The sequence below is a fragment of the Xyrauchen texanus genome, chromosome 3, assembly GCF_025860055.1.
Source record: "Xyrauchen texanus isolate HMW12.3.18 chromosome 3, RBS_HiC_50CHRs, whole genome shotgun sequence".
Taxonomy (NCBI): domain Eukaryota; kingdom Metazoa; phylum Chordata; class Actinopteri; order Cypriniformes; family Catostomidae; genus Xyrauchen; species Xyrauchen texanus.
The window spans coordinates 42,366,283-42,394,015 of NC_068278.1; the positions used below are offsets into that span (position 1 = coordinate 42,366,283).

The following is a 27,733-nucleotide window of genomic DNA, read 5'->3' on the forward strand; positions in this document are numbered from 1 at the left end:
TTACCAGTTTAGAATGAACTTAATGCTAATTTCTAGTGATGGAAGAATACATGCATAAAGCTAAAAATGTAGTGGCCATAAATGGCCTTTTTAGAATGATTTTGATTTCAGTTACTCAGTATGTCATTGTGCAAGATGTCATGTTCACTATCTACTGTGCTACAATTCTGACTCGTGATTCACATTCTTCATGCATACTACATGCTACTAGGCAGGGAGCATGTCTAGCAAAATTGGACTTAAATATTGATCTTTTTCTCACCCACACCTATCATATCACTTCTAAAAATAGGTCTTATGGATTACTTTCATGGAGCTTTATGTGTCAACATTTTGGCAACCATTCACTTGCATTGTATGGACCTACAGAGCTGAAATATTCTTCTAAAAATCTTAATTTATGTTCAGCAGAAAAAAGAAAGTCATACACATCTGGGGTGGCATGAGGGTGAGTTAATCATGAGAGAATTTTTCAATTTTGGGTGAACTATTCTTTTAAGATATTCTATATTGCTTTACTTATTGCGCAAATTCTATACAAGTGATAGTGTTACCTATCATCATTCCTTATCAAAGAGTGAGTTTTTTGGAAAAATTCTAAATATTGTATCACACTACGACAAGGCAAACAAAAATTAAATCAATGAGGCTTTATAATTATCTGCTTGAGACATTTTATTTATGCAGAAAAAATTATCAAAGTCATGAACTGGCACTTATTTTGGCAGCATCAATCTATTACAATGATGAGTGCTTCAATGTTTAAAATACACAGGTGTAACAGGGTTAAGTTCTATTCATTTCATGGTCAAGCTCAAACAGCAGCTGAGTTCAAGAATTCTTTAATTACATTTTTTTCATCTTTTACATTCACCTTCAATAAAGCACAAAATCCTGTCCTTCCAGACCAAGAACACTAGTCATGATTTTCACAAAGAAAGTAATGAAATGTTTTTTCTTGAACATGGTTTTCCCTATAAAAATGAATGATGTAATGGACAAGTTCTAGGATAAGAGAGTTAAAAGTAAACGTTAACTGGGAAAGGTGCTAGCTGGTAAGCAACCCTCAGTCTTATTGCTCTCCTTGGCTGGATCAATCTGCCAAGAAAAAATAAAACCTGCTTTCACATCCTTGATAATGAGATTTATGTGTAGGATATCAGAAAATCAATATTTGTTGCAAAAATAGAAAAATGTATTTGATTTAATATAACATTTAACATTTATATAATATATATTAAACAATATAAATGTACTTTCACAAATTAAGTCAAATCATGAACTAAATAGTAAGATCAAAATACTTTAAACTATGATTGTAATCAGACTGAACTGAATCTAGTTCTTGTGTTAGATTAAGAATACAGGTTGACGTACCGTATCCAGATAAGACCCTCCCAGGTCCCTGTCTTCCCTGCCCCACTTGCCTAGGCTGGTGCAGTGGGTCTGACTCTCTGCCTGCAGCTGGTGAATGCGAGTCTGTAGGTGCCGCAGTAGTTTATATGAGGTCAGGTCCTGGGTACTTGGGGACTTTTGGAAGTCTGGGTCACTTTGAAGAGCAGTGGAGGCTAACTGGGATTCTCTATAGTCTCCGCATTGCTGCAATGAGACAAAAAAGCAGGACATTTTACTCCCCTGTAAGTTTACTTAAGAAAGTGAGCACATGTAAGATCATGTCCCTCAAAGAATAGAGCTTTCTGAATTAGCTGCAACTAATGATCTACATAAAACATATCTCTAAAAGGGAATTTATTGGTACAGACAATTTTACACCTCTTGAAAGATGTTCTTTATTTCGTTTAAGTTCATACTCACATTTAAAATATGTTTGCTGTTCATATTGATTATTTGTACAGTCATTTACCCTAGTTAGCTGTCTCATCTCATTCTCCAGTCTCTCCAATCTCTTCTGCTGTTCTGCTCTGGGTTTTAGGGCCTTTCTGTTTTATATAGGCAAATGTCAAGAAGGAAAATCATAACAAAAATCTAAAAGGGTTCAAGTCCAACTGTATGACTCACCTCTCCAGCTCTGCGGTGAGCTCCAATTCAAATTTGCGTGCAAGTCTTGCAGTGGTTTTGTCTTTCCAGTGTGCCATGTTATTCACCACCTGCCTAAGCTCATCATCTTTAGCCTGCAGCTGCCTGCGCAGACGTGCAAACAGTCCATCTGTATCGTCATCACCCCTGTGTAGCTGGGCTCTGGATAGGCTACTCATTTCCTCAATGTGCTCCTTAAGATTACACACAACCCATGAAGAAATACACCCATTATCTAAGATGCAAATATATTTAAAGAATATTTTTCACAAAGGTGCTGTAAGTGATTTTGTTTCATGGAAAGGTATGAAGAAAATGTTCCTATTCTCTGAAAGATATTAAAATAAAAATGCCAGGTTCAATACAAGTTAGCTCAGCAAGACAGCATTTGTGGCATAATATTGATTTCCAAAAACGTTAATTTTGACTAAACCCTCCTTTTCTTTAAAAAAAAATAAACAGCAAAAATCGGGGTTCCAGTGAGGCACTTACAATGGAAGTGATTGGGGCCAATCTGTAAACTTTAAAATACACACTTTTTCAAAAGTATAGCCACAAGATATATACAATATGCGTGTTAACATGATTTTAGTGTGATAAAATCGAATACTAACCTTTTCTGTTTAAAGTTATATTTTAAAGGTATTTTTCAACTTCGTTGCCATGACAATGTAATGTCAACAAACCCTAAAATTACTGTAAAAGTTATGATTTAAACAGATTTACAGCTCAAATAATACATGAGTTTTAACAGAACAATTAGTTCAAGTGCTTTTATAAAATTATGAGCTTCACATTTTTGCCTTTAAACCCTCGAAAAATTTGCCCCATTCGCATCCACTGAAGTGCCACACTGTAACCTTGATTTTAGCTTTTTATAAAGAAAAGGAGGGATGAGTCAAAATAAATGTTTGTGGTAATACATTATGCTGTCAACTGAGCATAACTTGTATTGAACCCGGAATATTGCTTTAATGAAATAACAGTCCTGAGAAATCTCACTGGTCTCGGTCACAGCACTAGACTCTGTAAATGGCAAATAAAATGTGTCTGCTTGCGATGGTCTTTGATGCTTTCTGCCTGTCAGTCATTCTGTGCAGTTTTACACTCACTGCGCACTTTATAAGGAACATTATGGTCCTAATAAAGTGTCCGACATGGTCTTCTGCTATTGTTGCTCATCCACCTCGAAGTTGTGCATTCTGAGATGCTATTCAGATTACCACAATTGTACTGAGTGGTTATCTGAATTGTTTGAGCCTTTCAGTCAGCTCAAACAAGTCTGGCCATTCTCCATTGTCCTCACATCAACAAGGTGTTTCCGTCCGCCGAACTGCCATTAACTGGATGTTTTTGTTTTTGAGTAAACTCTAAAGACTGTTGTGAAATCCCAGGAGATCAGCAGTTACAAAAATATTCAAACCATCCTGTCTGGCACAGACATTCATGCCACAGTCTAAGTCACAGAGATCACTTTTTTTCACCATTCTGATGGTTGATGTGAACATTAACTGAAGCTCCTGACCCATAACTGCTTGATTTTATGCATTACACTGCTGCCACATGATTGGCTGATTAGATAATAGCATGACTAAAGTAAACAAACTAAAGAGAACATAAAGTAAACAAACACTGGAACAAAAGAAAGGTCCACGATGGGACAAACTAAACTAACACACAGATGAAGGTAGGAGAACGTCCACGAAGGGCTGGGATAACATGAACGGGTTAACAGGCAGGGAATACAAAGAGCAGGGTAACCTCCAAAGAACAGGGAACAACAGGCAGGGAACATAAACCGAGAGAGAGTGGTCACAGAAATAGCGCAAACATGAAACGTCACCATGAGACACGAAACGTTAACGCACGACAGCGGGAAGGGAAAACAGCGGGGTTTAAATAAAGAGACACGGTAATGACAAAATGACAGACAGGTGCGGACAATCACAGGCATACAGGGCCGGAAACAACGGGAAGGGAAGTGTAGTTTTCACAGAGACAGTGAAACACGGGCGTGCAACAAGGAAGACATGACAGGGAGCGTGAACGGACGGTAAAACAGAAAACACGGGCGGACGACAAGGGAGCGTGACATGGAAAGTGACTAGTGACGGGTGAAACAGAAAACACGGTACAGACAACAAGGGATCGTGACACGGAACGTGATAAGTGAAAACGAAAAACACGGGCCGGACAACACGGGATCGTAACAGATACAGAGAAAGTCATACTTTTATGAGTTTGTCTTTTAGTGCTGCTAGTGCTTGTTCCTTTTCCTCTATCAGCTGCTCTTTCTGAAGACATGAATCTTGCTCCTGAAACAAACACATAAACAGCACACAGCCAGACAGTAATGTGAATGAGCATGTGTACTGTATGTGTGTTGCTTCAAATATGTGTGTGTGTTCGGTATGTACCTTATCACGGCTGTGCTGTAGTGCAGCCCGTCTCTGTGAGCTAAGCTCATTCTTTAGATCATTGATAAGCTGTTTTAGGACCTTTGTGATGGACTGCAGAGTCTGAAGAGCTTCACTCATTGTAGGCCTGAACCAGAGAATAGATACATAAACACATTTTTAAAATACAATCTACAAATCTCGCTACATATTACAGAGATAGGCCAAAGCAAACTCACTAAGCTTGAAGGTCTTTACTGCATATTTGGAGTTAAATTATTTTTTTATCTTTTGGCAACTTTTTTATTTACTGAGGAAATTATTAAAAGAGAGGTGGAATGGAATCAGGATACAACATAGGTTCTAGGCACCAATCCTCAATGTGTCTAGGGTACAAGTGTTAACCGCTAGGCCACATTTCCGACATGCCACATTTTTAAACACTGAACATGAGATATTTTTGTGTGTACGAATATCACAGGGTATGTACTACAGATATCAAACTCAGCACACCTGTCTGACAGGTGTTTGCTCTCAACAGTCAGGCCATTGTACTTAAGCAACTCTTGCAGATAAACACACTCAGTGTATATGTCCTGCACCCAGTGCCTGCTCTGCTGCTCGTGTCTGGCTGTTCTTCTCTGGTGTTTTTGCTCCTTCTCAATGAGGGCTGACCTCAGCTCCTGAAGCTCTTTTTCAGAGCACTGGAAACTTTTCTTCAGACACACCATCTCTTTCTCAGCCTCCTGTTAACAGTAAAATAAACTAAGGACAGTTTTGAACTACTCTTTTGTAGCTTTACTTGGATAGATGCTAGCAATGCCAAGGTCACAGGTTTTATTTCTAGGAACACACATACTGGTAAATATGTAAATCTTAAATGCACTGTAAGTTGCTTTGGTATCTGCAGGTATCACATCCACTTTAATAATTTTTAATATGCTTTTCAAGACATTTTCAAAAATATTGAAGACTTGTACGTCACTTCAATCACTATCAAGTTTAATGCATATACTTACCCACCACTAGATGCAACATGAAGTCACATATTAAAATGACACATGCTCTTTTGAAAATGTTTTGTTTTATTTAAATGTTGAAATGCACATAATAAAAAGAGGAGTTCTGAATTCACTCACTTTCTGAATCTCAATAAGTTTATTTTGCAAGGCCAGGGTGTTCCTTCTCTCTTTCTCCAACTCCACTTTCCCTTTCTTTTCCGCCTCCTCTATCTGCTCCTCCAGGATCCCACGCTGCTCTCTGAGAGCCTTCTCTCTCTGCTCCTTCCAATTCCTTTCCTCTCGCTTCACAGCCTTTCCAATCTGTTAGAACAGGAGACAGTATTTGCTCTGGTTCTTTGGGGTAACTAAGAATGAACAGTGGGGGACCACATCAAAAATAAAAAAAAATCTGGAAAGGTAATGCCTTTACAAAACATTTATTGTGGGAGTACTATGAGATAGTGATGGTATCAGATGGTAATGGTGCTTCGATATCTACCATTGTGCTGAATGATTACCACTGGTACTCCAAGGCACTTGAAAAAATACCATGGAACTACCAATGGTACAATGGTATTTTTAGAACTTTACTGTCATATTCTATTGCATTAAATTGATTACATAAATACTGTGTGTTTACCAAAAACATTTTTGTACAGAATGCATACTACATCCACTATAGGAAGCCATGGAGGTAGCTTCTACAAACTAAGCCTTGTATATGAAGGGAAATCATTGTAATAGCAATTACAGTTATTGTAAAAGCACATTAACAGGGAGGGAACCTTTTCCTGAGTTTCTCTTCTCAGTTCCTCTGCTTGCCTTCTCATGTTCTCCTCATGCTGCTCTAGAGTCTCTTTTAGTCTCTTAACCTCCTCATCTTTCATCTGAAGAGAAGAGAGAGAGAGAGAGAGAGAGAGAGAGAGAGAGAGAGAGAGAGGGGTGAGTGTTAGATTATCTAGAGGGAAGTAAAGAGATTGCTCTTGTCAACCCAGTGCTCAGGAAAGTGTCTTATCATAGTAATCGTGAGTCACTTGCAGTGTTTTGAGATACAAAGTAGAGGTCGACCGATTAATTAGATTTTTTGCATTTTTTACATAATCGGCATCGGCCAATATCCACGCATATCAAGCCGATTATTAGGCAGGCGCATCTGTGGGCAGCCTAGTGTTGTTGTGGAACATGTGTTTGACGCACACTGCCCCTAGAGTCATTTTCCAGCAGAGTGAGCAGACCTCATCCAGTGCCTAAGGAAGGAGCTAAGTTCCTTGGAGAAAACAGTAAGGGTTAAATTTGTATAACTTCTTTAGATTTAATTAAAAACTTTTGATATGTTACTGCCAACTTCAAGAAAAAACGTGACAAACGCGATAGTTGACATGACGTTCGGCTACTTTGGATATTGATAGTGTAGTTGAAGTTTTCATTATCACAGCAGAAGGGTTGCTATCATGTCACAATAAGCAAGCAAGAATTTTGCAATTACAGACAGTGAATCTGAGACTTTTATTTGTTCTGTTTGTGTGTCTTATATTTGAGAGGGTTGTCACTCAATGCAGATAAATAAGTAATAAAAATATACCAACGCAGTATAGGCTATTGAAGGACTGGCTTTGGTAAGCTCGGACGTTACTGGTTCTGCTGTCAGTACTGGAGAAATTAAGAAAATACATTCTTTATTGCTATAAAGAGCAGGCACGGATTTAGAAAGCAGAGGCCCATGGGCACAAAATCTTGGAGGCCCCCCTCCCAGAATTTTTCAGAAATATGCTCGTGAGGACAGAGACGTCTGATAGCTCACCCTTTTTATTTTCTTTATTTTACAAAACAAGGTATTGTTGTATTTGTGAGTGTACACAAATAAAAGTAAACCCTTTATAGTCTCTAATGATGTCTTACACTTATCTGTATGCCCCAAAATGACGGAGAATTTTATGTCGTTTCCGCTGTAATGACGGAAAAATCCAGCAGGAGGCGCTGGCGCGTCCGTCGACCCCAGCAGGTTAATCAGCAGAAGGTTCTAAAAATATTAAAAACAACAAAGCTATACTTCTCTGCAGTGAACTGATGGACAAAGACTAAAGATATAGGCTACTTTTAAAATATTATGTGAAATATTACGTGAAAGTACCCTGAACTAGAGAATGACTCCCACACATTATGCATTGATAAGCCTAGACCACATATCTGGTCATAAAAATGAACAGTCAACATTAATACAACAACGTTACATGATTTAAAATCAACATATCATAATGCGGGTGCTGAACTCTAGCTAAATCAGAAAAAATATTTATTTAGGTGGGTCGGTGCACGCAGATTTGGAAGGCTTTGGCGCCAATCCGGGCATCTATAATAATCAGGGTTTTTAATAAGGGGGAAAGTAATAGATAGACCTACATTTTGAGGCTGTCAAACTGGTAAGGTACATTAACCTACCCATCACCGCCGGGTCTCTGCCGCCTTCAGCGGCTTCCGAAGCGCCTGCTTCGTTTCCGGTCTTGTTAAAATTTAATTTCAGGAAGGTTAGTAGACCTTCCTGAAATAAAATTTATATATATATATATATATATATATATATATATATATATATATATATATATATATATATATATATATAAAACAAAAAGAACCGTTAGGAATACAGTTGAAGTACCGGATCGATAAGCAGTATCGGTAAGAGTAGTAATACCATTAAAACCTTAACGATACCTATCCCTAGTTATGCCTGTGCTTCTCTTGGATGCTCTGAATATTGGATTACGTGTCTGGATTGCCCCTTAATTAAAGCTGCATTTGGATCTCAACCTTCATGTCTCGGAGCAGTTCGTAACACCTGCTTTGTTTATTTAATATATTTGTTATACATTATTTATACAATATGTTTTTACATTATACATTTTTAATTTAAGTGTACAAGTGCAGATTGGTCAAGTGTTCAATAAATGTATTTGTTGAGAAATGTTGTCTATCTTAAGTAAATATTTGTGTTACATTTTATCTTTCAAATAAAAGGTTCAAATAAGAGGTTAAAAACAAGCACATATCGGCCAAAATAAATCGGCAGCATTAATCGGCCATCGGCCAACCCGGATTTTTAAAGATCGGCATCGGCCTGAAAAAACCAATATCGGTCGACCTCTAATACAAAGGGAACAAAGACCCTAATTTTAACCATTAACCTGGATGCAGTTTTGGAAGGTGTCGATGCTCTGTTTGTGGGTTTGAGCTTGTTCACTGAGAGCAGCTGATCTCAACACCTCTGCCTGCTGATACATCTGGACACACACATACACCCCAAACTGCATCAGATATTCAGTTCTGAATTATCTGTGACAGGCCTTACAGTGAATAAATCATCTTACCATTTGAAGTTCTTCTTTGTGGCTTTTTGCTAACTGTAATGTCAGTTGCTCAATCTCTTGCTCCTGAAAAAATTGATAAATTTGTCCAATTGAAGGAACAGTTCACCCAAAAAAGACAATTCTCTCATAATTTATTCATTACCTCATGCAAGTGAAAGGGTAGCAACATTTTGAACCTCCAAAAGCACATAAAGGCAGTGTAAAAGTAATCCATATGACTCCAGTGGTTAAATCCATATCTTCAAAAGTGATTTGATATATGTGGATGAGAAACAGATCAATATTTTAGTCCTGTTTTAATAAAAGTCTCCACTTTCATATTTTTTCTTTTGATTTTGGCGATTCACATTCTTCTAGGCAGGAAGGATAATTTACAGTAAAAAAGGACTTACATATTTATCTGTTTCCCACCCACATCCATCTTATCACTTCACTTCTGAAGATATAGATTTTAAAACTGGAGTCTTAAGGATTACTCACCCTCATGCCATCCCAGATGTGTATGACTTCCTTTCTTCAGCAGAACACATTTGACGAAAAATAGAAATAAACTCAGCCCTGTAAGTCTTTATAATGGATGTGGATGGCAACATGATTTTTGATGCTCCAGAAAGCACAAACAATCAGCATTAAGGTCATCCATATGACTCCTTTTGTTAAATGAATGTCTTATAAAGCAATATGCATGGATGAATGTGGTTCAAGGCACCGGTGAACACATGAATACTGGACATCTTATCAGAGTGAATGGAAAAATAAATATCAAAAGAAGGGAAAAGACAGATATCTGAAAATATGTCATCTGAGCAGGTAAGTGCCATATCTTATGCTGTTGTTTTGACTTATTGGAAACGTTGATGTTTTGAAATAAATTATGTTTATGGGGCAGAGGTGGCTCAGCGGTTGAGGCTCAGGGTTACTGACCAGAGGTTGGGGGTTCAAGCCCCAGCACCACCAAGATGCCACTGTTGGGCTCTTGAGCAAGGCCCTTAACCCTATCTGCTCCAGGGGCGCCGTATTATGACTGACCCTGCACTCTGACCCCATCAGCTTAGCTGGGATATGTGAAAACTAATACATTTCACTGTATATATACAAAAAAACTGTGTGTATAGGATTCTATTCAAATGTTGGCCAACGTCCTTTAGTCCTGACTAGGAGCATGGAGGCTGGTGGTGTGCATGTAGACAATGCCAACAGAGGTAGTCTGCTGCTTACATGCACAATGTTAGCCTGCTGCACAATGATTTATAGTTAAATTACTATTACATTATAATAGTATATATATATATATATATAAATCCTATATATATATATATAGGATTTATATATACTATATATACTACTATATATATATAGTAGGTCCTTATAAATCCTATATATATATATAGGATTTATAAGGACCTACTGAGCTGAGATATTTTTCTAATTTTCTTCAAATGTGTTCTACTGAAGAAAGGAAGTTATATATATCTGGGATGGCATGATGGTGAGTAAATGATGAGAATTTTCATCTTTGGGTGAACTATCCCTTTAAGCTTGTTAAAAAGCTTGGTTGGGACACTAGCATACCAGCATCCAAAACATCACATACAGTACAACATAAAATACGGTTGTGTAGCAATGCCAGGGTTTTCAGCATGGTAGTATACCAATATAAGATAATTTATTTAAAAAACAATACTCAAGACTGATATGAAAAGAATGAAAATATATTTCCTACCTTGTCTTTCTGTGTCCTGTCCTTTATTTCTGACAGCTTTAAGCTGTGCTCCTCTCTAAGTGAGTTGAGCTCCAGATGAAGGGCTTTCTTTTCCTCCTCCATCCCCTGCAGAAGAAGATCTTTCTGGGCAATAATTTTCTCCAGCACTCCAAACCGGTTTGCCTGCTGCTTTAGCTCTTCCTGTGAAGACTGCACATATATTATACACTTATTGAGCAGTGATGGTGAAGTGAGAGAACATTAAGAAGAAACTGCTGAGAATCTACCTCTTTTATTTGTTCTCTTTCTCTGATTGTATAAACCAACTGCCCCTCCAAATCACTGCATTTCTGTCGGAGAGCCCTGCAGTCCTCTTCTCTCTGCTCTAACTCCTGAGAAAAAGAGATAAAAGTGTGTTTTAAGACCCTTCACTAATTCACTAATTTTTCTGTTTGAAAACAAGATATTTTGTCTACAGCTACTTAGACCCTTTGGGTCTGCATTTAATGCAATCTACAATAGTTCCATGTTTAATAGCATAATATGTTTTGAGGTTTACCTCCTGTATAGACTCCAGTGAGTGTCTAAAGTGTCTCTGTTCTGAGAATAGTTCAGATTTGGCATTATCCAGCAGCCTATCCATCTCTTCCCTCTCCAGAGCAGACACATTTCGGTTTACACACTGACAGCATAAAGATATTATAATACACTGAATTTCAAATATCATATCTACACATATTCATTTAGAAAAACCATTGACTTTGAAAAAAAGATACATATTTACATATTATACTGATTTACAACACATTAGTTTTGCTAATATCTATAACATTATATTTGAAATCATATTAAAACTAAAGAAGAACTGTGCAAGTGTTTAAATAAAACATAATAGGTATTTTACATTGTGACAGCTGATGTCCTGGTTCAGTGCAAAATGTTGCCTCTGATCTAGAGTGACCTGTTGCTCCTGCAGAACCTTGACCTCCTCCAAACATAAGTCCCTCTGAGCCTGCAGTCTGTGTAACTCACACCTACAGTACATACACACACACACACACACACACACACACACACACACACAAAACAAAACACATAGCAGCATCCCAATATACAGTACATTAACATCACAAAAAGTCTGAATCTTGTTTGTGAATATACAGTAATGATTTGTCAAAGTATACTAAATCAATGCAAGTGGTAGTCATAAAACAGAAGCCATTGCGATGAACATTTCAGAGATTGGGACGCACCTAATGTTCTGGGCCTGTGCTCTGTTATCCCTCATACTGAGCTGTAGAGAGTACTGCTCCCTCTTACCCTGATCCATTTCCTGTCTCAGCTTCTCCAGAGATTGAACCACAGCCTGAGGAAATAACACAATCTTCAACATGATGATTAAAATAAAGGATAAATAGAGGGAATTATTGTGGTATCATAGGTGTGCATGTGTCTCCTTAAGTGGCATTCATACTGTTTTTTGCTGCTGAAGCTCAGCAAGTGACAGTCTAAGCTCTCTGAGTTTATCTCTATCTATGATGATCTTGTCCTGAGGTCTCTCTGCACTCTGGAAAAGACAGACACACAAAAAGCACAGCAAATCTGATGAGCGACAAAAAATTGTTGTGCAAAGAACAGTAAACTGTAGCCTAACTGGTCACTTGCATATGCTGTTTTGGATACTGGTCTCCAGCACGATATGCCGGTGTGCTGGTGTACCCTGTCACACTTCCTTAATCAACCAGCTCCATAAAGACCACCTTGGCTGACCATTTTAACCAGTACTGTAAGTTTATATTGTGAATAACATGGCTATGCTACTTCACCAGCTAGACCAGTACAGAACAAACTGGACCAGCATGTAAGTCAATGCTTGTCTAAACTGGTCTGTTCAACAGGAATATTCAACAACCCTTTCATACAGTACATCTTTATTGCTATTTTAGGTAACAATGGTGTGGCACATTATAATGTATTACAATAACTATACTGAGTATCAGTTGCTTTCAGAACACATCGAATTGAACTCTTCGCTGAGGTCTCTCACTGTATGGGAGTTTTTTCTTCTGCTCTGGTGGGCCCTCCTCCGCTTTCCCTTCCTGCCAGATGTGTGTCTGCTGCCTCTGTAGTAAAGCGTAGACATGGCACCTTCACCACTCATCTCATCAATGGTTCCCTCATCATCAGAGCTAAAACACATACACACCATGAGTCAAGTCTATTATTTTTAATAATAGTAGACTATTTAAACCATAAATTATAATATGTTTAATTTATATAGTGCCTTTCCAGAGTTCAAGGATGCTTCACAATAAAGAACAGTAACATAACATTCATATAGACAATGGTAGCACATTCTATACTCCTTTGATTCTTTGTCATTCTATTCTGGCCTAGATTGTCTCTTAAAACAACGAGAAGTACCTGAAGGATTCAGTTTTGTTTTTGATGGCTTGTCTTGTACAGAATCCATTTTCTTTTATCAGATGAAATTCTATAGAGGCACACACAAGAACAGACACATATTCTTCAGTACGGTTTGTTTATTATGTTATTATATTTCATTCCAATTCAAATATCATCTTAACTCCTGGATCAACATGTTTAAATATCTTAAGAAACACAAATTCAATTTATACAAGATTACACTCTCACTTATGACTGTATATTAAAACTGTATAATATATGGACAAGCACAGATTTAAAATAAAAAGACATTAGTGTACTATAAATTTTACAAGGAATGTAAATAATATATATATATATATATATATATACACATACACACACATATACACTGAGTAATGAGTGGTCAGAGTTTGCAACATAATGCAACATAAAAAGTGTTCTAGCCTCAATACAATGCCACATGCATTTCGCACACCTAATTAACATATGACATTTGAAATCGATGTTAATTATGGTACAGATCAAAGCACCCACACCTGAACCTGTGCTGTTGCTGAGAGCAGACTTCAGGTGCTGTCGAACCTGTTCTGAGCACACTGTTTCTAGATCAGTGTCTATGGTGACTGAATCAAAACTCTGCATAGGAATTCCTGTAAAACAGCATATAAGGGCATACACTCTCAGTGCTTATCAGATCTGCTTATAATCCCTAGTTCACCCAAAAATGAAATTTCTCTCATCATTTACACACCCTCGTGCCATCCCAGACGTGTATGATTTTCTTCTGCAGAACACAAGTGAAGAGTTTTAGAAGAATATCTTAGCTCTGTTGGTCCTTACAATGCAAGTGAATGGTGGCCAGAACTTTGAAGGTCAAAAAAGCACATAAAGACTGCATAAAAGTAATCCATACGACTCCAGTGGTTTAGTCCATGTCTTCAGATTGGTGTGGGTGAGAAACAAATACATTTTTAAGTCATTTTTAACTATAAATCTCCAACTTTGACCAGCCCTGACCAGCAGTCTAGTAAAAAAAATGTATAGTAAAAAAACATTCTCACCCATCATATCACTTTTGAAGAAATAGATTTGATTTGATTTAAATCACTTTATTGTCACACGACAATGGTGCTATTGCCATACCAGGCGGTGATGCAGCCAGTCAGGATACTCTCTACAGTGCTGGTGTAGAGTGGTGGTTCATTCCAAACTACCTCAGCCTTCTCAGGAAGAAGAGGCGCTGGTGAGCCTTCTTCACAATGGCCTCAGTGTGGACGGACCATGTGATGTGGACAACAAGGAACTTGAAGCCGCTTACTCTCTCCACCGGTGCTCCATTAATGGTGATGGGGCTGTGTCCTCTGTCTTTCCTCCTGATGTCTACTACAAGCTCCTTGGTTTTACTGACGTTGGGGGAGAGGTTGTGCTCCTGACACCAGCATGTCAGAGTGAGCACCTCCTCTCTGTAGGGTGTGTCATTGTCAGTGATCAGACCTACCACAGTCATATCGTCAGCAAACTTAATGATGGCATTGGAGCTATGTGTTGCCACACAGTCATGTGTGTACAGGGAATACAGGAGTGGGCTGAGAACACAGCCCTGTGGGGCTCCAGTGTTGAGGGTCAGTAATGAGGAGATGTTGCTGCCCATTCTAACCACCTGACGTCTGCTTGACAGGAAGTCCAGGATCCAGCTGCATAGCGAGCTCTTTAAGCCCAGAGCCCAGAGTTTCTCACAAGCTTGGAGGGCATTATGGTGTTGAATGCTGAGCTGTAGTCTACAAACAGCATTCTCAGATATGTGTTGCTTTTTTCCAGGTGGGAGAGAGCAGTGTGTATTGTAGATGCAATGGCATCATCAGTGGAGCGGTTGTTGCGGTAGGCAAACTGCAATAGGTCCATTGAGGTGGGCAGCACAGAGCAGATGTAATCTCTGATTAGCCTCTCAAAGCATTTGCTGATGATGGGGGTCAGAGCAACAGGACGCCAGTTATTTAAACAAGTGATTTTTGATTGCTTTGGTACAGGCACAATGGTGGACGTTTTGAAGCATGTGGAGACTACAGACAAGAGACACTACAGACATTTAACCACTGGAATTGTATGGATTACTTTTATACTGCCTTTATGTGCTATTTCGACCTTTAGAGTTCTGGCCACTGTTCACTTGTATTGTATGAACCTACAGAGCTGAGATTTTTTTCTAAAAACCTTAGTTTGTATTCAGCAGATCAAAGAAAGTCACACACATCTGGGATGGCATGAGGGTGAACTATCCCCTTAAATGGTTTTATTTAAGATTTCTGCACTTAGATTAATGTCTAAGCTCGGTAATTCACAACATCACATTTAAAAAGATGCAGGACAGGCTAGCACAACAAGGTCAGAGAGAAAAATATGTGGTACCTGCGAGATGTCTGATTGGTGTTTTGGAGAGATGCTGTGGGTGATTCTTTGATCTTTCATGATGAGGACTCCTCTGGGGCTCAATATGATCTGCAGTGTCACTTCTGTTCATGGGAGCATCAGGGGCTGGCGCTAGAATGGAGAAAATTAGTAATGCATGGTTTCAAATCTTTTAAGTTCCTCTGATATATTGATAAGGTATATTTACTTTTGAATAAATTTCTATCTTGACCTATCCCATTAGATAAAATTAGTGTCTAGAGGTAACCGCTTTCTTCTCCTTGCTCATTCTGTATACTGTACCTGTGCCAGGCATGTCCAGCATCTCATTTCTGAAGTGAGTTGAGAAGTCCTCAGTGCAGATGCTGTCCTCTAAGTTTTCCATTCCTACTATTTCAGCACTTCTTCCAAGAAGCCTCTCTAGTCTCCAGCAGCACTGCTCTTTCCTGGACACTGAGCTTAAACTGCCATTTCCCTCAGGATGCCACATGTCTGTGACTGAAGCTCCAACCTTTATCATTTCTACTGGCTGATGTTCTGTTTGGCCACCTTTGCCTTGTGACATTTTGAACCGGAAATATTAGAGATTTGAACATGATAGACAAAAGAAAACAATGTCTGTGATTATTCGAAAAGAAATGGAAAGAAAGCTCTTAATAATTTCATTATTATTTGCTTGTTAATAAAAGCAGATATAAAAAGTCACTATTTGTCTTCAGATGTAATGGTTCCAATGAATCAAAGCTGATCAATGATTCCTAGATTCATAGCATTCAATTATAAAGTAGTACAGTATATAGAATTTAAATACATCATTTTGCAAATACATTCACTGAACAATTTATTAGGAACAATTTGGTCCAAATAAAGTGCCCGAAGTGTTCTTCTGTTGTTGTAGCCTCAAGGTTCGACGTGTTGTGCATTCTGAGATGCTATTCTTCTCACTTCAATTGTACAGAGTGTTTATCTGAGTTACCATGGCATTTCTGTCAGCTCGAACCAGTTCTCTGTTGGCCTCTCTTATCAACAAGGCTTTTCTGCCCGCAGAACTGCCACTCACTGGATGTTTTGTATTTCTGGCACCATTCTGAGTAATCTCTAGAGACTGTTGTGTGTGAAAATACCAGGAGATCAGCAGTTACACGTAGTACTCAAACCAGCCCAACAATCATGCCATTGACGAGATCATATTTTTCCACATTTTGATGGTTTATGTGAACATTAACTGAAGCTCTTAACCTGTTTCTGCATAATTTTATACCTTGCACTGCTTCCACATGAATTGCTGATTAGATAATCACATAAATATGTAGGTGTACAGGATTTCCTAATAAAGTGCTCAGTGAGTGTACATTCATGTCCATTTGGATCACTTTTGAACACACTGGAATACCTGAAGGGGTCCGATCAGAAGTTGATGCTGTTTTATAATTTGTCTGAACAGTGCTTCCCAGACCTGTGTCATTACTTAAAGACCAGCTCCGATCAAGATTGCCTGACACATAGAGAAAAAAAAAGCCCTATGATAAAAATAAGATTAAAAAACATAACCGTTTTGGACTAATTACAGAGAAAGGAATTAGAAAATGTGTGTGTATGGGGAGCATAAATGCTTACATTTTGTATCATAAGCTTTAATTTATTCACATAAATGGTGCATACCTACCCAAGGAGGGAAATTCATATCTCTTGGAGTTTCCTTGAGGCATTTGGTTATGGCTGTGGGTCTAGGGGTGGAATAAAAAAATCAGGGCAGAATTTTACCATTTGACATACACAAGGTTTATTATTTTATTCAACTAAAGGTGCCTGACCTGTAGACAACTTAGCTGTGCATCTATGGCATCCAGTAGGTGATCGCAGTGATCATGGGATAATGGCAGAGGTATGAGCCTATAAACATCAACTCCTGCATCATCCGCATCTGCGTGGAGGGAAAGAAGACAAATATAGATTTATGTACTGCAACAGATATATCCTTACATGAGCATTAAAAGGAAGTTTTAATGAAAATTTAAAAGTTAATGACTCTGACCTGCAGAGAGCAGCTCATCAGTGTTCTCTCCAGATCCATCATGATCTACTTTTTCCATGATTGTTCTAAAACACACACACACACGCGCACACACACACAACAGAAAATTAACTACTGCATAAGAATTAAATCTATCATACCTCTTTGGAATTTAGTGCATTTCTGCTTGAGCTGAAACAAGTAGTTTTAAGGGAGAGTTCTTGGTTGTGTGGTTGGTTACCCAGGAAACACAGTTGAAAGGATCTCAAACAAACACTAGCTGCTAGGGCAGGGGTGGGCAACTATTTTGGTAAAGGGGCCACATCGGGCTTTAAGTAGTAATGGGGGGCCACATTGTATTCCTTTTGAGATACAATGTTCTGCAATGATTTGATTTTTGTAACTTTTAAGCCCAGAAATTGCTGTGTATTCATTTTTCTGAAGTGCATCTGTGACTAATGGGACTATTCTGCAATTGGCTAAAGTATTGTATTGCTCTACAAATTTCCATCAGGCATTAAAAAACGAAATAAAGGCTGATATTATAAAATTATTTTACCATCTACACTTCCCTGTTAATTTATTATTCAATTTAACAATCTCTACATCAGGGGTCTGTTTTAATAATAAAAAATAAAAAAATTATTTTAATGATTGTCGCAAAGCGAGTGAGTTTACATATTTAAAAAAAAAAAACAATATCACCCGTTTACATGCTAAAAGGGTCATGATGCGGGTCTCGATGGTTTAAATTCCAGCACACAACAGAATAACACAAGCTGGATGACTATGATAAATGATTACTGCAAGAGTTATATTAACATACAGGAGCGAAGGGACTTCAACGTGTCCAAATTGCACAAATAAAAAATACATATACATATTCGTCTCTGGCTTGCTTTTGCTGGCATGTCAATGATGCTGAGATCTACTTTTATATTTAATTTAATCACTGAAAAGGTTTACCTGCAAAGTAGCACCAAACATCACAAGCAGCATCACAAGAATGAACACAGAGTAGCCGTATAACTCTTTCCTTGAGCAGAATATTGCACTACAGATCGCTAAATTTGTTCAAAGGGAAAAGGAGGATAGAAAAAGCGCACTCGCGTGCATGGTTGCCAGATTGCACAAAGTATAACATTTAGGCAGAATATTTGCGCAACTATAAATCTCAAACGGTGGGTATTTCGTCTCTTATCTGGCAACCTCGAGCATGTTAAACGCTTGTGGAGACGCGTTAGGTCCCAATGCAAGTTAACTGAAATATCCAATGAAAAATAAAAATGATTTTACGATACATGAGCCGCGGGCCGCATTAAACCATGTGGAGGGCCTGATACTGCCCGCGGGCAGGTATGTTGACCATGTCTGTGCTAGGGGCTCCAATATACATAGGACAGAACCCTTCTACATATGGGGACTACAAGCTTAGCCTAAAATAGCAGAATGCGGCGGTCCATACACTGGCGAGGACACAACGGGACGTTTTTAATTGGATGTCTGTGGAGGAGATACTTCAGTACACGGAATAAACGGATTTTTTGAGGAAACAGATCGTTCTTTAATTAATTGACCACCTTTACACTAATCTTCAACATGTTTTACACTAAACAATCTTTTTGTAAATTACTATGTGTGGAGCTTACTACGACAAAATTGCTGTTTTATAAGAGTAGACGCGGATATTTTTGCGACAGATATGTGTCAGTTTACGGCTCTCCCCATTCGTTTGTATGGTATCCGCAAACGGTGATTTACTGTCGTAACACGCTAATTGACCATTACCCTCTCTCCAATGGTAATAACACGGATAATGTTACAGTTTATAGAAGCTCTCTGACTAAGGACCTCCCAAACCAACATTTCACAGATTTCTCATGACACGCATATCTTATCTGATTATTTGCCAAATTCTTAGGTTAATTCACAGTATATTAACATATACAATTATTTGATATGCTAGAAACAAAATTACAACCGAATGCATGGTATATATAGTTTACTGAGTGCAACATTATTTATCATGTTTTGTTTTATTTAAGGACTGTCAGACATATCTTAATGACAAATATATTGGACATTATGTGACTTATATTCCGTGCACTTACTTGAACGTAGTTCCACAGGAGGTTTTCTCTGGAGACGGGACTGAACAGCGGAAACCGTTTGACATGAAGACATGCACCTCGGCGTCATGGCAACCATCCACACCTACTAACTGCCACCCGAAACAGAAACCTGTAGAGATTTATTTTCTTATTAATTTGCGAAGCATATCATTCTTATCATATTTGGAACTAATTTACAATTTAATAAAAAAAGGGTTATAATGAAAACATGATGTTTATAATAATGAAGCGAATATATCAAAATTTCAAATGTTAAATGTAATAAATAATGAAATATGAAAATAAAAAAGACAATGAAAGCTTGGTGGAGTTTCCAAACGCAATCTGGCAACCCATGTCATATCGTAAATCTCGCGATAGTTTGTTGTGTTCGCGCTGACAGAGCAGTGAAACAAGTTTCCATCTCTGAAGATGATCAGCAATTTCTAAACAGTACTGTAGGTGAATTTGAAAGACATTAAGGTTGTCACCGATTTTCCTTTAATATAGTTGACCTTTTAAACGAATAAGGTTAGTACAGACTTTTCGAGATTTAATTTTGTTTGTTAAATCAGATTAACTTTGTATTATTATGCTAACCAGCTAGCAGTGTATTGTGTTATTTATGTCAGCTTGTACTTTGAAAAGCCTTTCGATCTCTTGAATGATTAAATCCGGGTGTTTTCTAGCAGTGCTTTCCGTACACATAATATCCTTGTATCTCTTGTAAGAATTTGCCATATTTCCTGAAAAGTAACAACAGTTTAAATGTGGTGTTTATAGTTTGATCATAGTAACAACTGGTTGAGTAATTGTCTTCTCTTTAATATGGTTGGATTAATGAAATAGATAAATACAAGTCTTTATAAAACAATTCGTTATATAAAAGTAGCCTAAACACAAGTAAAACGTATACAACTGCTTCAGTTGTAAAACATTGTAAAAATTCTGCCAAAATATTATAGCTAGCCTAGTGTTACTATAGTAATAATACCTTGGTAGATTTTTGTGATGCTATTTACAGTTTCTGGACAACTGCTGTATGAGAGTCAGACACTCAGATCACAAATCTTTACCACCATTCCAATTTGTTTTTGTATATAATCCACGTTTAATTTATGTATCCATCAGGTTAGTTAAAAAATGGCCTCATATTTCGACGAGCATGACTGTGAACCCACAAATCCAGAAGAACAGTACAGACAGAATGCCCTGCTGGAGCTTGCAAGGTAAATTGAAAGACAATTCTATCATTGTGATAATGACATGTTCTAAACATCTGCTGCTCATTGTAAATCTTTACAAAAGCTTTATTCTCAGTTATCATAATTTACATGAAAATATGTATTGTTGTGTGGCAAATGTAAGCCCTATTCTTTATGTAGGCGACACTTACAAAAACAAGCTGAGAACCGTGTCCCTTAATTACTTCATTGCTGTTATATTTTAGTGGGGTATTCTAGATTTGTCACAGCATTACTGATAGGCTTATGTGATCAACGCACATTTCTGTGATTGATCACAATGCTCAACCACTTAGAGAAATATTGTAAATACAATATTTTGGTGCAGCAGAAGTAGATGTTAATGAAATGCTGTAATTGACACTTTTCATGATTTGTAAAATAAATATTCTGGGTTCGATACGTGTTTAGCTCAATCAAACGCATTTGTGGCATAAAGTTTATTACCACACTAACGATAATTTCGAATCGGCCCTCTTTTTCTTAAAAAAAAAAAATTGAGGTTACAGTGAGGCATTTACAATGAAAGTAAATGGGCCAGTTTTTGGAGGGTTTAACCTGTTCAACTCTGTAGACCCGCCAGTGAGTCAAAAAGTAGGTGCTACTCAACAAGAAAAGTTTATGCTTATAATGCCCAAGTCCCCGTATACATAAGCCACGCCTATGTGGTATCGTTTGAAAGCTTGGAATCTGAACTTTCATAGATAAACATAGCTTCTGCATTTATGTTCCGTTAAATAACAAAATAAAGTCTTAAATCATCCTTGTCGCAAATAAGCACCACCTAGTAGTTATGTGGTAGAAATATTAATATGAATATAAAAGTCTTTAAAATAGCACTTAAATAGACAAATCATATATCAAATTAAAGCTCTCTTTCTCAGGAATGTGACTGGTGTATTTTGTTGCACTAATGCCACAGTTTAAATGATTTTCAAAAGAATCACGTAGTTAAATATGATATTTGTAAGACATCAAATATAAATGTCTCTTTTATGTGTCGATAACTGCTGCTGAAGGCCCCGCATATTTGAAAACTTTAATACAGCTTTTACCTTTTCTAAAAAATGAGCCATTGTTTACTTGTCTGTGAGCTTGAAAATATATGTTATTGACTATTAACGATAAAATATTATACATCATCGCAAAGGGGAGAATCACAGCTTTCACAGTCTTTTGCAAGACCAGCCTTTTTTAGCTATTTGGATGAAACTGTAATGATCCTAACATTTTCAACAATTATTTTGTGATTGTAGGTCTCTAATGCAGGGCCTCGACATAGATTCAGGTTCATTTGATTTGTCGGATTGGGGCCAGCGTCTTCCTCCTCCTGCAGCAAAAGCTGTGGTTCAGAGCCTTCCTGTGGTCATCATCTCCCCTGAACAAGCTGGTGACACTCTATTAATTTATAATCAGCTCTTATTCATGGGGCAACTACATATTAACCGAAAACAATGACAGTGTTAAAAAAAGCAAATCATAATTGCACAGTAATAATTGGGAACATTTGTAAATGGGAGTAAAGGTAAGTGATGATAATGGTAGATAAATGTTTTCTTGCGCTATGGTATTGGCTGCAATTTTTATTGAATAGATATGTTTGATAATTGGTGTCCATGTCTGCCATTCTTCTGGAGCTCTCCTGGATCACTTTCTTTATTTGGCAGATAAAGGACTGAAGTGTCCGGTGTGTTTACTGGAGTTTGAGGAGCAAGAAACAGTGAGAGAGATGCCCTGTAAACATCTGTTCCACACAGGGTGTATTCTGCCTTGGCTAAGTAAGGTAAGTTTATATAAATGATTAGTAAAATGCTAGAAATGAAGACCGACACTATGAAGTCACATGAAGCAGCACATTAAAAGCAACCATTAAAGTGAATATTTGTTTCAAGGGACATCACAGATTTGAGTGAATTTGAGGTGAATTGTCGAATCTGTGAGATAACAAATACGATTTAAAGAAAAAGGAATGCATATTGTAGATGTAGATTATTTCATAGTTTGGCATTATCATGTTACTATGTAACATTACAGACCAATTCATGTCCTTTGTGTCGACTTGAACTACCCACTGACAATCCAGACTATGAGGAGTTTAAGAAAGATAAGGTAAGAGTGAGTGCGGTCATATCTGTTTTCGTATTTAAGTGAATTTTGTGTCATCTAGACCTTTGTACATTCGTTTATTTATTAGATTCTCATTTGACAACATGAGAATGTATGTTATTTATTCTGAATGTATATTTTACAGGAACGAAGAAGACAAAGAGAACATAGACTAGAGGATCTCCACGGAGCCATGTATACATGACCTCTGCACCTCAAATACTTGATTATGAATGCAAATGATAATGATAGTCTGAACTTTCAGTTTGATGGAAGTCAGAGTTCACTGTGCAGGGACCAGGCTTTAAAATGATTTTGTTTGCTTGAACTTGAAAAAACAGCAAAGTTTTAAATGTTATTCCTTTTAAGACTGCTTTTTGTATGTCTATGCACTGAGAACTATTCGTATGAAAGATGCCTCTGTAATGTAACCTTTGGATTTTATTAAATGTTTTATTAATCAATGAAAGCAGTTGCTTTTATGCTGTTAGTATTTGTATTTGAATTTACTACGCCAATTCCAAAAAATTTGGGACAGTATGAAAAATGCTAATAAAAACAAAAGGAGTGATTTGTAAATTGTATTCACCCTTTGCTATATTGAAAGCACTACAACAAAACATATGATATTTTACCTTGTGAATTTAATTTTTTTATTTTTTTTTTTCTGAAAATGTACAGTAATTTCAAATCAGTTGATTGCAACACACTCCAAAAAGGTGGTGACATAATAACACTTATTAAGCTTTTGGGCACCGAAGACACAAGTTTAAGTTTAAAAAGTGTAATTTTCCCCATTCATCCATTAACCAGGTCTTCAGCTACACAATTGTACAGGGTCTTCGTTGCGGTATTGTGCCCTTCATAATGCACCTCACATTCTCAATTGGAGATGGTCAGGACTGCAGGCTGGCCAATCTAGCACCTGCACTCTCTGCTTAATTGGCTGTTTTTTTGCTGGATGGCAGTATATGCTGCTCCTCATTTGTACATATCTGTCTGCATTAATGGTGCCCTCACAGATGTGCTTGTTACCCATGCCATGGGCACTGAAACATTCCTAGCCCATACAGACACTGACTTTTGGACCTGACTGTGATAACAGCTTGGATGGTCCTTTTCCTCTTTGGCCCGAAGAACACAAATTTGAAATGTTGACTCTGTTCCACTGTTCTACTTTCCATCTAAGATGAGTCAAAGCCCAGAGAAGTCGGCAGTGCTTCTGGACCATGTTGATGTATGGCTTCTCCTTTGCATAGTAAAGTATTAACTTGCATCTGAGGATGCAGCAGCGAATGGTGTTAACTAGGTTTAGTAAAGTAATCCCAAGCCCATGTTCATGATATCCATTACAGATGAATGATGTTTTTTGAGACAGTGATGTCTGAGGGATCAGCCCTTTACGCACCGATATTTGACCATATTCCTTGAATCTTTTAACTATATTGTGCGCTGCAGAGGGTGAAATGCCCAAAATCCTTCCAGTTTGTCTTTGGGGATCATTGTTCTCAAAGTGATGATTATTTGCTGAAACATCTGTTGGAAAACTGACAAGTCTTGATTAATCCTTGCTCTTGAAGGACTAGGCTGTTTTTTGAGGCTCCTTTATAACTATGACACAATTGACTCACCTGTTTAACATCTCCTGTTTCACATTGTCTTCATCAACTCTTCAAATTGTTATTAGTCTTAATTTGCCCCTGTCACAAATTTTTTGTAGCATATATTACTACAACTACATAAAAAAAAAAAAAAAAACGTCTTGGTTACGTACGTAACCTCGGTTCCCTGAGACAAAGGGAATTAGACATTGCGTGCTTATGCATATGGGGAGTGTCCGTCCACATGTCCTAGTTGAAACCTCTCTAAAATAACGGCAATATTTTAATATTGGCTATGGTGTTTGAGCCCTGCCATTTGTAGTGCGGCCAGCATTTGCAATGTCTCGGTGCTTTCGTCTTAGGGAACCGAGGTTACATACATGATCGAGATCTTCCTTTATGACACAGTGCATTTGACTTTGCGTGCCTACGCATATGGGGAACAGAATCCCATCATGCCGCACTACACAACGTAACCTTCCAGAGAGGAAACATGATGCAGCAGGACGATGAACGACATGAGTATGCCGCAAGTGAGTGATCATCATGTTGTGCCAGGAGGGGAGAACTCAGAATGAATATATGAACTATAGTCATATTGTGTGAATTAACACCTTCACAAACCTAGTTGGGAAGGGAGTTTATTTATAATGAAACTATTGTGACTTTATGGTAAATTACAAAGGCCTGATGCAGGTGGTTGTGTAAAACGAGTGTACTTTAGGGGAGGGGCAATGTTTTACAAATGAATTTGCAAGCTCTCTAAACAGAGGACTTGTGAAGATAAAGACATTATGTCAAGGTTGTAAAACTTGTGAATGTGTCTGAGAAGACCATCCTGCTGCAAAACATATGTCTTGTAAAGACACAGTTCATCCATACCCATGAGGAGGCTATGCCTCTAGTTGAGTGTGTTTTAACACCAATTGGGCAAATCTTACCTTGTGACTTGTAAGCCAGGGCAATCGCATCAACAATCCAGTGAGAAAGTCTTTGCTTGGAGATGGACATTCATTTTGTGCATCCACCATAGCACACAAAGAGCTGATCAGACAGTCTAGTGGGTGCACTTAACATACGCGTGTAGCACCTGCACAGGACACAACAAATGCAAGGATTGTTACTTATCTGAATTAAATGGGGAAGGGAAGAAAGCTTGAAGGTGAACCACCTGCGCTCTGAAGGTCTTAGATAGAACCTTAGCCTTTTCTGGGTTTGACAGTGGCTTTTGAAAGACCGGGACAAAACTCCAGACATGAATTGTCAATTGATAGTGTATGTAAGTCACCAACCCGTTTTACTGAGGCCAGAGCCAGTAGTAGTCTTAATGGAGAGCATACGTAAATCAACAGAGTCCAAAATCTTGAAGGGTGGCCCTGCGAGCGCATTTAGAACCAAAGTTAGGTCCCAAGTCGGGACTGTAGCCAGCCGAGGTGGATTTAATCGTTTTGCTCCTCTAAGGAACTTTATGATTAAATCATGCTTTCCTATAGTGGCGCTGGCTTCAGGTGTGTGATATGCAGATGTAATCGCCACATAAACTTTGAGCATTGATGCAGTGGGTCCTGCGTGTAATCGCTCTTGTAGAAATATGAGAATTTCATTTATGGGGCAGTTTACTGGGTCTTAGACACCAATCAGTGAACACATTCCATTTTAGTGCTAAGAGGTGACTGGTGGATGGTGCACTGGCCTGTAAAATGGTGTTCATGAATGAATCCGTCAGTTCTGATGTGTTTAGTGCGCTCTGTTCAGGTGCCAGACATGCAGGTTCCACAACTTGGGCTGGGGATGCCAGATTGTGCCTTGCGCCTGATAGAGGAGATCCCTCCTCAGCTTTATTTCCCATGGCTTGCTGTATAACATCTCTATCATTTCCGGAAACCATGGCTGATTGGGCCATTTTGCCGCAATTAACAGAACTGTTAACACGTCCACTCTGACTTTGCTGATGACAGAATGAAGGAGGCGCAGCAGGGGAAGCGCATACTTGCATTTCGCTGGCCATAGATGGGGCCAGCGTGTTATGAAACATACAACATAGAAACGCCACTACTGTTGTGTTGTCCAAACGAATCAGAATGTGTTTTTTCACAATATCAGAATGAAAAACTCTTAAAGCTAGAATGACTGCCAGTAGCTCTAGGGCGGTTGACATGTCATGGCCATTTCACACCTGTTTCCAGGTGTCCATTACAAATCATGCCCCAACCTGTGTTGGATGCATTTGTGGTGAGCACTTTCTTTCTGAAAACTTGATCCCAGCATAAAACCCTGTTGGTAGAAGGCTGGCGCTGTCCATGGTGCTAGAGCAGCCAGACAGTAATGAGTTACCATGATGCACAGGAAAATGAAATTACTTCTGTGGTAATGTTTTTTTTTCAGTTTGAACTGAAACAGACACAGAAGAATGATCTGTAAATGTTTATTCATGTGGTGTGCATGCATTAACTCCTAAAAAGGAGATTTACTGGCTGGGGAAAAGTGTGTTTATCGGCAGTTGACATTAGACCAGATTTTCCATATGGCAAAACAGCATTTACATTTACATTTATGCATTTTGCAGATGCTTTTATCCAAAGCAACTTACAGTGCAATTATTACAGGGACAATCCCCCCCGGGAACAACCTGGAATTAAGTGCCTTGCTCAATAGTGCCTCTGATTGGCAAATAATAACTAGCCAATGTGTTAAGACCACAGATTGTGCTCGATCGTTGTAAACACCAGCTCTGACACGTCTGTGAGGACTTGCTATGCATTCACGCACTGGGACAGCAGGATTATCAATTCATATGAAACAACCTCTATCACGTTTTTTGGCAAGAAGTTTGTGTATTTCTGCTCGTAACACTGGCGCATCTTCAGATGGATCAGTGGAAGACAGAACAACGTTGAAACAGGGTGGCCGATGGGCAAACTGGATCATATAACCATGTTCGATCATTTTATATCACCCAGTCGGAATGCCAGTAAGAGGGCAGAGACAGAGGGCAATTTGTATGTTCATAACATGATTTAATGCGCTGGTCACCGTTGGGAAGTGGTTACACATAATGTGAGGCTTTAAAGTAGGAAAGCCCTTTTTTGAAATGTGTGAGCATCTCTTGCATGTGCAACGAGTAATATAATCTTTTTTCAATCTTTATAATTCACTACAAGATATAATGTGCCGCTATCAATTGGGAAATGGTTATGCAAAATATTTGGGCTTTGAAATGGGGAAGTCCTTTATTGAAAAATGTGAGCGTTGTACTCTTGTTACAATCTGTGTATGTTCATACATGATATAATGCACCGCTTGCCATTGGGAAGCGGTTGTGCATAATGTGCAAACTTTAT

The 27,733-nt window shown here is 38.2% G+C and overlaps 2 protein-coding genes across 3 annotated transcripts; one reads left to right on the forward strand and one right to left on the reverse strand.

Moving 5' to 3' along the window:
- Positions 1–669: 669 nt before the first annotated feature.
- Positions 670–19,526, reverse strand: si:ch211-102c2.8 (trichohyalin). The gene is made up of 27 exons (XM_052106446.1): positions 19,442–19,526; positions 17,352–17,416; positions 17,131–17,240; positions 16,983–17,043; positions 16,710–16,811; positions 15,620–15,871; positions 15,317–15,448; positions 13,447–13,560; positions 12,926–12,995; positions 12,549–12,690; positions 11,976–12,068; positions 11,755–11,867; positions 11,406–11,535; positions 11,061–11,183; positions 10,789–10,893; positions 10,523–10,711; positions 8,800–8,862; positions 8,617–8,712; positions 6,220–6,321; positions 5,573–5,755; positions 4,947–5,179; positions 4,455–4,581; positions 4,269–4,352; positions 2,020–2,231; positions 1,865–1,940; positions 1,378–1,599; positions 670–1,098 (listed from the first exon to the last, which is right to left on the reverse strand). Exons 1-27 carry the CDS (start codon positions 19,504–19,506, stop codon positions 1,033–1,035), a joined length of 3,330 nt encoding a protein of 1,109 aa, XP_051962406.1. The 5' UTR covers positions 19,507–19,526; the 3' UTR covers positions 670–1,032.
- A 309-nt stretch (positions 19,527–19,835) lies between these two features.
- On the forward strand, positions 19,836–23,360 carry rnf181 (ring finger protein 181). 2 transcript variants are annotated; one of them, XM_052107684.1, is made up of 6 exons: positions 19,836–19,972; positions 20,573–20,670; positions 21,942–22,075; positions 22,353–22,468; positions 22,720–22,794; positions 22,937–23,360. In XM_052107684.1, exons 2-6 carry the CDS (start codon positions 20,585–20,587, stop codon positions 22,994–22,996), a joined length of 471 nt encoding a protein of 156 aa, XP_051963644.1. In that variant the 5' UTR covers positions 19,836–19,972; positions 20,573–20,584; the 3' UTR covers positions 22,997–23,360. The 2 variants fall into 2 exon arrangements, with proteins under 2 accessions (XP_051963644.1, XP_051963652.1); XM_052107692.1 differs by having other exon boundaries at positions 19,837–19,899.
- The last annotated feature ends 4,373 nt before the right edge of the window (positions 23,361–27,733 follow it).

What these genes read in the sequence shown, in the direction of transcription:
- si:ch211-102c2.8 (XM_052106446.1), bottom strand. Translation starts at nt 19,506, where the DNA reads ATGTCAAACGGTTTCCGCTGTTCAGTCCCGTCTCCAGAGAAAACCTCC. An exon ending in ACAGGACACAGAAAGACAAG is followed by an intron (nt 8,863 to 10,522) that starts GTAGGAAATATA and finishes CAATTTTTTCAG; the next exon opens with GAGCAAGAGATTGAGCAACT. An exon ending in TACAGCACAGCCGTGATAAG is followed by an intron (nt 4,353 to 4,454) that starts GTACATACCGAA and finishes TGTTTGTTTCAG; the next exon opens with GAGCAAGATTCATGTCTTCA.
- rnf181 (XM_052107684.1), top strand. Translation starts at nt 20,585, where the DNA reads ATGGCCTCATATTTCGACGAGCATGACTGTGAACCCACAAATCCAGAA. An exon ending in CATCTCCCCTGAACAAGCTG is followed by an intron (nt 22,076 to 22,352) that starts GTGACACTCTAT and finishes TTTATTTGGCAG; the next exon opens with ATAAAGGACTGAAGTGTCCG. An exon ending in TTCTGCCTTGGCTAAGTAAG is followed by an intron (nt 22,469 to 22,719) that starts GTAAGTTTATAT and finishes GTAACATTACAG; the next exon opens with ACCAATTCATGTCCTTTGTG.